Genomic DNA, 8725 nt, shown 5'->3' with positions numbered 1-8725 from the left:
CGGCGGGGGCGGCCCCGGAAGCAGCGCGGCGGCGGCGGCACCATGGCGGCGGCGGCGGCCTCGGCCCGTGCCTCGGCCCGTGCCCGCGGAGCCGGCCCGGTGTGGCGGCTGCGCCTGCTGTGCCAGCGCTACCAGGAGTACGTGAGGCGGCACCCGGCCGCCACGGCCCAGCTGGAGGGCACCGTGCGGGGGCTCTCCTACCTGCTGCCAGGTGCGGGAGCGGGGGGGCGGGCGAGCCTTCGTCCCTCCGGCCGGGGGGCCGCGGGCACCGGGACCCAGCGGGGAGCGGGAGCTCCCCCGGCTCCAGGCGCTCGCTGTAGCCGCTCTCTTCCCTTCGCAGGTCGCTTCTCGGACTCGCACGCGCTGTCGGAGCTGGGTAGGTGGGCAGCGGGTCGGGGCCGGTGCTGTGCCCTTACCCGGGTGCATGCGGGTCTTGCTCCCCGGGCCCTGCTCTTGTCCATGCATTCTCGGGCAGCTCCTGGGAGGAGTCTGCATATCCTGCTACCCTCCTTCCCTCATCCCTTGTTGCGGACAGACACAGCAGGGCCGGTTTGGCTTGCTTCCTGTGCATCCATTCTGCGTTGTTCTCTTCCTTTTCCAGTGTACTCTGCCTCCAACCTCCTAGTGCTGTTAAATGACTGGATTCTCCGAAAGGACCTGCAGGAAAGCCTGCCAGTGGTAAGGCTGGAGCGTGTGGGAGGAGGATTTGGGACACAGGCTTTCTTCCTTGCAAGAGCTTTCAGCGAATGTCTGTAGAAACTTAACAGGTCTTTGCTAAGGCCTCTCTTTGTGGTCAGGTATGGAGAAGCCAGAGGCAACCTCTGAATGCAACTAAAATAGCAGCCCTGTCCCTTAGCTCCTGGCTTAAAGGTGTGGCCGGAGCACTCCCTGGACCACAGAAATCAGGCCCTGACTTGCACCAGAAGCTTCACAGGCTTTTTTGAGAAGCTCAGAACTTGAACTAGGTAGAGGTGTTGATGAATAAACCGTTGCTGTTTACATAGCAGTGGCTCTGGAGCACTGAAGCTCTTGATTCCATCTGTGAGACTCTTCCTTTGGGTAGGGTACTGTGTTGAGTAAAACAAATGTAAGCGGCTTGCTACTATGTCTATCTTGCATGAGCCCCAGGCTGGCTCCCAGCATTCCTAAACCCTTTGGGGAATGGGGAAGAGGTTGTTTTTTTCCAGACAAGGTTCTTCTGTTACAAAGCTGCCCAGCGTGTGGCTTGGGTGTTGGCAGCTCCCTGAATGGAGCATGAGGTGTGTAACAAACAGAAATGCACAAGACTTGCTTCCCTGGTTAAAATTGAATAGATAGAATTCCAGCTGTATTGTCTTTATTGATGCTTTTCAGTGAATCAAACCCTGTGGTTGACAGCAGTAGTAAGTTCCCACGTGGATAGCAGAGACCTAGACTGGAAGAGGACCCACTGTCCTGGGGTTCATGCCTGAAATCTAGTCTGATGCTGTGTTCAGTCAACATTCACTCTGATGTGGCTGCGGACTCTGGGTTCCCTTCCCTCTACTTCAAGTACGCTCCCTCATCAGCTCTGTCCAGAGAGGAGGTTGTCTTGTGTCTCAGCTCTGGGATGAGGGGGAGGGGAGGGTTTTGCTGTGCAGCTCAGGCACAGTGCCACAACCCAGGAGGCTGTCCTGTTGTGTCAGTTGGGGTAGAGGCAATATAAAACACAGATGTGATGTTCTCCCTATTTTTGGAGCGGTAACTGTGATCTGTGATGTGGCAGTCTGCCCCTGCTTGGACGTAGATAAGTGGGCTTGTGTGTAGGCTCCAGCCACAGTGGAGACATTGCTTTTTTTTTTCTGGAGCTGTGACTTCCAAGGCCATCTGGTGCTTATTTCTGAGGGTCCCACCAGACTGGGCTGTGTTTCTGCCCTCTTTAACTCCTGAGCAGAACCTGCATCCTGTCCCCTTCCTCCCCTCTGTGTTTTGCAGTCGCTGCCCCAGCAGAAGCTGCTGACCTGGCTGAGTGTACTAGAATGCGTGGAGGTCTTTGCAGAGATGGGGACAGCCAGGGTGTGGGGGGAGATGGGCCGGTGGACCATCATTGTCCTCATCCAGCTGGCTAAGTAAGTGCTGTGGGCAGAGGGGAAGGGGCAGTGTGCGCTTGGAAAGGGGACCTGAAGGGCACTCCATAATACCCTGGAAAAAATCCCACACAGGACTGAGCTGCCACTCGCTGAGGCTGGGGGAATTTGGAGCCCCATGGTGTACTGGACTCTGTGCCACAGAAGGGAGCACTTAGACCTCTCACCTTGCCATTTGCTCTGAGGAGACCCGAGTGTTTCCCTCTTCTGTGGAAGCCATCAGTCCAGTGTAACAGGAACCCAGCTCCATAGTCTGCTATTGAAGACTTCCACATGTCTGTTCACAGAGCCATCCTTCGGCTCCTGCTCCTGCTGTGGTACAAAGCTGGCATCCAGATGTCTCCTCCCATTGTGCCACTGAACAGGGAGAAGCAACAGCCTCTCCACCCTCAAGGTGAGCCCATGGTGTTGTCATCATTGGCCTGGTGCCTTGCTGAGCCACATGTCTTGTCCTGCTAGAATTACTCATGAGAGCAGTGGCTTGTGCAGCACATGGAACCATAAGGTGTCTGTACTCAAGGCTGAGCTGTGTTCAACTTTCCACCCTTTGCAGAGGACGAGTTAGCTTAGTGGCAGAGTTGTCCAATATCTGGACCATCCTGGAAGGAGGGGATGGAGAAGTCCAAGCTGTGAATTTCTGGCTGAGCCATGAGTCAGGCTGTTATGTGCTCTGGTCTAGTGATGAGGAAAGAGGCCTGAGACTTGCGCAATGTCAGGCAGATTTACCTTTTCACCCTCTGCCTACTGTTAGCCCCTGCAGAATTGTCCAGTTTGCACTAAATCAGCCTTTCAATCTGCTCTTCTTGGTGGCGGCTCTGAGGTATGAAGCTTTGAAGCCTGACCCCTGTGGCTGTTTCCTTCTGCAGGCATGGAAGACAACTCCTCAGGGAAGGATCAGACCTATGTTGGCAGGCGTTCCAGCCGTGTTGTGCGCTCTCTACAGAGCAGTAAGTGACTGAGCCTGTTTTTCAGCCTGAGCTGTTCCTGCTCTGTGTCTTCATGGATGGCATGGATGTGAGCAGTAGAGGGTAGAACCTTGGGACATAAAAATGGGACATATAAAGGCCACTCAAAGGGCCTCATATCTGGGCCCACTGTGGATAGGTGGGCATATCAAAGCAACCAGAGACATGCTGCAAGGCTAGCACTAAATTGTGTTTTCCCAAGTGAGCTGTGCAACAGAGACAGCTCTTCATCATGGTTATGCTTTGAGGAGCACGGATCTTACAAGTACCTCTTCAGGCTTTCCCCTTTCACACCTTCACAGTGCAGAAAGCAGGGAAACATGATAGGAAAGTGTCCTGGTCTCGGCTGGGATAGAATTAGTTTTTTTCCTGCTAACTGGTATGGTGCTGAGTTTTGGGTTTAGTATGAGACTAATGTTGATAACATTGTTATAACTGATACTGTAGGTTGTTGAGAAGTAGCAGTTACTCTTAAGTCAAGGACTTTTCAGCTTCCTGGGTTCTGCTAGTGAGGAGATGTGCAAAAAGCTGGGAGGGAGCATGGCCAGGATGGGTGATCTGAACTGGCCAAAGGGATCTTCCATGCCAAGAACCTCATGCCCACTGTATAAAATGGGGGCATTGGCTGGGAGGGGCCAATCCCTGTTTGGGAATGGGATGGGCATCACTCTGGGGATGGTGAGTGGTTGTATATCACTTGTGTTTCTTGGGTTTTGTTGTCTTCCTTTTCATTACTGTTAAAATTGTTATTATTTTTATTTCAATTATTAAACTGTTCTATGTCAATGCAGGAGTTTTACCTTTTTCTGATTCTTCTCCCCATCCAACCGGCGGGGGGAGGTGAAGGGCTCCAGGGCTAGGTGGAGTGAGCTAGCAGTCATGTGATACGTAGTTTCCAGCTCGGACGGACAAAGCTTTTATTTGTGGTAGTAACCAGACCTGCTTCTTTCAGCCCCGTCCCTGCAGTCCCGGCACTGGGGGTCCCCCCAGCAGAGGGAGGAGTCGCAGAGCCGAAGAACGGAGGAGATCAACCAGCCTCCCACTCCTCTGGGTCTCCGAGAAACCATCGCAGAGTCCATCTACATTACCCGCCCCCTGCTCCACCGTATCCTGCCCTTCTCCGTGCGGGCTCCCGGCACTCGCGGTGCCAGCAGAGGGTGCTGCGGGTCGGCCCGGGTGCCGGGCAGGGAGCGGCTCTGCTTGGGCACGGGACCCGGGTCTCTTCCTGTTCTTACGCTTTGGTGACTGGCCTCAGCCACTGGAGCTGTGGGTGCAAGTCCTCCAGCCCTTTTCCCCCGGGCCTCCAGCCCTGCCTCAGGGTGTATTCGCCTGCATTTGGCAGAATTTTGTGGGTATGCAGGGGATCACTTCTCTGTGTGCCTCTTGTTAAGAATCTCTCATCTTTTCATTCCTTGACTGTGTGTTCCTAGTACTGAGTCTAGGAGTATGGGGCCAGAGATCATGGAAGCCCTGGCTCCTCTCAGCAGTCCTGGACATCTCGAGGTCAGTCTGATGAACAGTCTTTCTAGGTGCTCGGTTTGGTGGTGGCTGGGCATCACACTTCCCTGTTCCCAGTCCTGGGCAGGCCCTACTGAGAGAAATAGAGATTGACACATCTTCTACAACACTTACAGTGCTCTTTGTTCTGAGCTGGTGCGGGCTGCTCTGCATGGAGCTGAGAGTGGAGGACTTTAGAAGCCCCCTTTGTTTTCACTGCTGGCTGCTTTTGCTGTGTCTTAGCTCTCTGCCCTCCTCTTCCAGTCTGAGTTTGCTGAGTGATCTGAAAGACCTGAACAGGCGAGAGCGGGCGGAGCTGAGGCGACGCACGATCCTACTGCTGTACTACCTGCTGAGATCTCCTTTCTATGACCGATACTCAGAGTAAGGGGCCCTTGATGGCCTTTTGTTGAAAATTTCCCTTTTAAGTGTGGTAGCGTCAGGGGACTGGGTGAGTAGATCTGGAGATGTGTGGGTGCCTGTGACCAGGTTAATCTGAGCCCTTGTCTAACAGCTGCCATTGCTGTTTGTGTGCTCAACAGCTGGGGCAAGAAAGAGATGTCCGGCTGGACTTGTTCATATTCTCTCCCTTTCTAGGGGCAGGATCCTCCTCCTTCTGCGCTTGTTGGCTGATTATGTGCCTGGAGTTGGCTTCATCACACGTAAGTGGGTCCCACTGTTACATCCCCATTTATTTATTTATATCCCCATTTCTGCCTGGTGAAGAAAAATGAGGGCAGTTGGGAACATTTGTCAATTGGTTTCCAATCTGGGGAAGGAGTTGGGAAGTCCTTAGAGAGGTTAGCACTAGAGCAGTTGCTGATGCCTGAGTAATTTTTAAATGCTGAAGGAAAAGATTAATTCCTTCCTGGCTTGATGACAGTAGTAAACCTCTGTGTGCCCTGAGGCTGCAGAGCTCAGTGTCTGCCACCTAGGCCTGTTCTTCTGGGCATCCTTTCTGTACCTCAGCTGGTACACCACGGCCCCAGCTTTGCAGCCCTGTTTTGAGCTCTTTTCCTTGATCCCTAGTCTACAGTGTGGACATGAGGGGTAAACGGGTGTGTAGAAGTCTTGAACCAGGCAGAAACTGACTGTAAATCAAAGGGCCAAACCAAGTCTGTGTTCTAGTTCTTCACCAGAGGATCCCTTTATTATAGGCCAGCGTTTCATTTCCCTCCACTCTTCCCCTGATGATGTTAATCCTTTTGTGGAGTGATTCATGGCGGTGATATGACATTACATCAGCCTGGCATCATGGGATTGCCCTTTCTTTGGGGAGGTCACAAAGCTGGCTAGCTCAGGAGCCACTTCCTCCAGTTAGTGTTTCAGAGAGGCTTTGGAGCCTGCATTAAGCCCTGTGCAACGTAAGCATTTTCACTCTACAGCAGATGCTTCTGTTTGCACCTGCTCACTATTGCTGCGTTATCTTCCTTCTTCCCTGTCACAGCAGTGTTCTCCTGACTCTCTGCATGTGGGTTTTCCCCTTGCACATTGCAGATCCCCTTTCCCACTGCAGTTTGAACATGTCAGCTCTGAGAGAATGGTTGGTGTCCCACACCATGGCTGTGTTGACCATGTTTCACACCCCTCTTGGTCCTGCTCTGATCTCTGGCACCACATTGCAGTGTTGCCTTACATCTTGGCAGAATAGAATTCTTGGGTTCATCTGAGTTGTGTAAGTGGAGATTTGGGGTTGTTTGGATCATAATGAGAAGTGGGGGATATACCCCATAGATACACTGCTTTACATTGTTGCCTTTCTACATGTATGATCTCTCTGTTCTCTTGTTTCAGGGCCACTGATGGATTACTTGCCTGCTTGGCAGAAAATCTATTTCTATAACTGGGGCTGATAAGAAAAGAAGATGATTATTCTCTGCTAAAATCATGGCTGGACATTCCTGAGGAGTGCAAGCAGGCTGGGGGAGGGATGTTGATAATGTCTAATTTTCAGTTAAATCATAAATGAGAAGTTCCTGTTCTGCAGAGCAGGGAGGGGGTTGTATACAATTTTTTAACAGATCAAGGCATGAATGATGGACACTAAATGTGTGGGGAGACCCTGGCCACCTGTTTCTCTGGACCATTCTGTGGCTGCAGTGATGGTGATGGGGCAACTTCTTTTTTGAAGCACTTGATTTTTCTTCTTTTGTACAGCTGCGCTATAACAAAGCCAGGCAGCGTAGTGGATTTTGGGAGAGCACTGTCTCACATGTCATGGCGCTGAGGTTGACCCACAACCTGCTTGTGTTGGCCATGCCTGGCCCATCTGCTTGGAGCAGACTTGTCTGTCAAATAAACTGACTGAATGGAGAGAACTGGGCTGAAGAGCCTCTGCCTCTTTGCATGGGATCCCTTGTCTCTGGGTGCCAGCAGGTCTCTCTGTCAGAAACAGCAGCTTTTGCAGTTGTCTACCCTGGGGTACTCTGTCCCTTAGAAGCCTTTTGCTCTGGCCTGTGTCAGTCAGGGACCCACATGTTGCTCAGCTGATGACTACAGCCTCTGTAATTCCCAGTGCCTGCCTCAGTCCCCAGAGTCCTGGGGTTCCCTTGGGGGTCCACAGAGCTGCAGTGTGCAGGCTGCTTTCCTAGCACCTAATGTGTGTTAAAAGGGTTTGCAGAATGGCTGCCAGCCAGGGCTTGGCCAAGGGCAGAGGAAAAGTGATTAATTCAGCAAATCTGCTGTTGCATTTAAAGGGCCTAGGACAGGCCTGTGTCTCTTCTAATGGGGGGACAGTTGAGGCACCAGTCTGCACAGAGAGCATCTGTGGAGGCTCCCTGCCCCACAGTCAGCTGTCTGGGTAGTAAGTGTGTCCCCAAGTGGGTAGCAGGAGCATTCCTACCTGAACCATCCCTAAGGGCTTCTCAGGATGCAGGGGTCACAGCCTTCTTGCCTCAGCACCCAGCACTGGAAATGCAGCTCCACACACACATACCTCATGGGCCACCACAGCTGGGGACAACAGGACATCACCAGTGTGAGGGGTGTGTTGCCACCTCAGCTGGCAAGGCCCTGCAACATGGTAACAGCAGCACAGGAAAGCCATGACCAAGGAATTGTACTCCCTTTGCTCAGTCTTATAGCAGAGGAAGATGCTGAACTGTTGTCTCCTGGGACACAGTGGTACCGGGATGAGATGCAAGGGTCTGCTTTTGGAGGTTTTGAGAGGAAGGCACAAGCAGGTGCTGAGGGACAGAGACAGCCCTGGAGCTCTGACTGTATGGAGGGACACACACCAGAACAGTGAAGACTCAGCAGCTGGCAGGGCCCAGGCAGAGGCAGCCCAGGACCTGAAGGGGACAAGGTAGGAAGGGACAGCAGCAGTAGCTGGGAGGGGCCAAGTCCCCTGCCCCACCCAGCAGGTGTCCTGGGCAACCAGGGTGGCTCCTCTGTGACCTTGCTGTGGAACCAGTGGAACCGGTCAGTGTGCACCATGCTGTGCTGCCTGCTGCTCCTCACCCTGCTGCTGGGGGCTGCCCTCCCACGGCCTGCACACCAGAGGTGATGGCACTTCACTCCTTCTCCTCCTCCCTGCCCCAGTACCTGCAGGGCCCCTGACATGGGCTGGGACTTGGGGCACCTGGCCTCAAGTGCTGGCCAGACTGGTTGGAAGATGCAGCACGTGGGAGCTCTTGTGCCAGCCTGGGTACGTGGTGTAGGACCTTGGCTCACTCCTGGTCCTTGTTTTCCTCTGTAGGAACAGCTACTCAGTTCCTGAGGATTTCTCTGCTCCCCTGGAGCTTCCACAGAAGCACTTCGGCCTGGTGGATGGTACAGTGCTCTCCTTGCCCCTCTGAAGCCCTTTTCCATGCACTCACCCCTCCAGGTGGGTGGTCGTCCTGGAGCTGAGCCCAGCCTCTCCTGCCCCTGCAGATTACGGCATCAAGCCCAAGCAGCCTGGCTTCAGGACGCGGGCGGCCCCGGCGCGGCCGGCGGAGCTGCGCAGAGCCCGCAAAAGCAAGCGTGACGGGCTGGACCTGCTGGAGTACTACGAGGATGGGCGCCTGTGAGCCCGTCTGCCCCCGTGCCCACCACAGCTCCCCAGGTGAGGGCTGGAGCAACAGCTGCCAGAAGGCCCTTTGGGCCATCATATGATCTCTGGCCTCTCAGGAGTGCAGCCAGGGCTCTTGGACCAGTACTGAGAAGCTCCAGTTCCTC

General features: G+C 53.8%; 2 protein-coding genes across 2 annotated transcripts; both read left to right on the top strand.

The window, feature by feature from the left end:
• Positions 1-12: 12 nt before the first annotated feature.
• Positions 13-6889, top strand: PEX16 (peroxisomal biogenesis factor 16). The gene is made up of 11 exons (XM_071427391.1): positions 13-211; positions 341-376; positions 602-678; positions 1954-2087; positions 2393-2499; positions 2972-3052; positions 4023-4175; positions 4501-4573; positions 4832-4951; positions 5165-5229; positions 6362-6889. Exons 1-11 carry the CDS (start codon positions 43-45, stop codon positions 6418-6420), a joined length of 1074 nt encoding a protein of 357 aa, XP_071283492.1. The 5' UTR covers positions 13-42; the 3' UTR covers positions 6421-6889.
• A 1111-nt stretch (positions 6890-8000) lies between these two features.
• On the top strand, positions 8001-8577 carry FREY1 (Frey regulator of sperm-oocyte fusion 1). Its single transcript, XM_071427393.1, has 3 exons — positions 8001-8068; positions 8265-8338; positions 8441-8577. Exons 1-3 carry the CDS (start codon positions 8001-8003, stop codon positions 8575-8577), a joined length of 279 nt encoding a protein of 92 aa, XP_071283494.1.
• Positions 8578-8725: the final 148 nt, after the last annotated feature.

Source organism: Agelaius tricolor, unplaced genomic scaffold (genome assembly GCF_023055355.1).
Source record: "Agelaius tricolor isolate 1412-34295 unplaced genomic scaffold, bAgeTri1.0.p SCAF_5, whole genome shotgun sequence".
In the NCBI taxonomy this organism is placed as follows: Eukaryota; Metazoa; Chordata; class Aves; order Passeriformes; family Icteridae; genus Agelaius; species Agelaius tricolor.
Note: the sequence above shows the minus strand (reverse complement) of the source record. Positions and strands in the feature narration are given on the sequence as shown.

Excerpts from the sequence above, each read along its gene's own strand:
- FREY1 (XM_071427393.1), top strand. The coding sequence starts at position 8,001 with ATGCTGTGCTGCCTGCTGCTCCTCACCCTGCTGCTGGGGGCTGCCCTC. Across the intron at positions 8,069-8,264 it reads CCACGGCCTGCACACCAGAG|GAACAGCTACTCAGTTCCTG; the intron begins GTGATGGCACTT and ends TTTCCTCTGTAG. Across the intron at positions 8,339-8,440 it reads GCACTTCGGCCTGGTGGATG|ATTACGGCATCAAGCCCAAG; the intron begins GTACAGTGCTCT and ends CTGCCCCTGCAG.
- PEX16 (XM_071427391.1), top strand. The coding sequence starts at position 43 with ATGGCGGCGGCGGCGGCCTCGGCCCGTGCCTCGGCCCGTGCCCGCGGA. Across the intron at positions 2,088-2,392 it reads GTCCTCATCCAGCTGGCTAA|AGCCATCCTTCGGCTCCTGC; the intron begins GTAAGTGCTGTG and ends GTCTGTTCACAG. Across the intron at positions 4,574-4,831 it reads GCAGTCCTGGACATCTCGAG|TCTGAGTTTGCTGAGTGATC; the intron begins GTCAGTCTGATG and ends CTCCTCTTCCAG.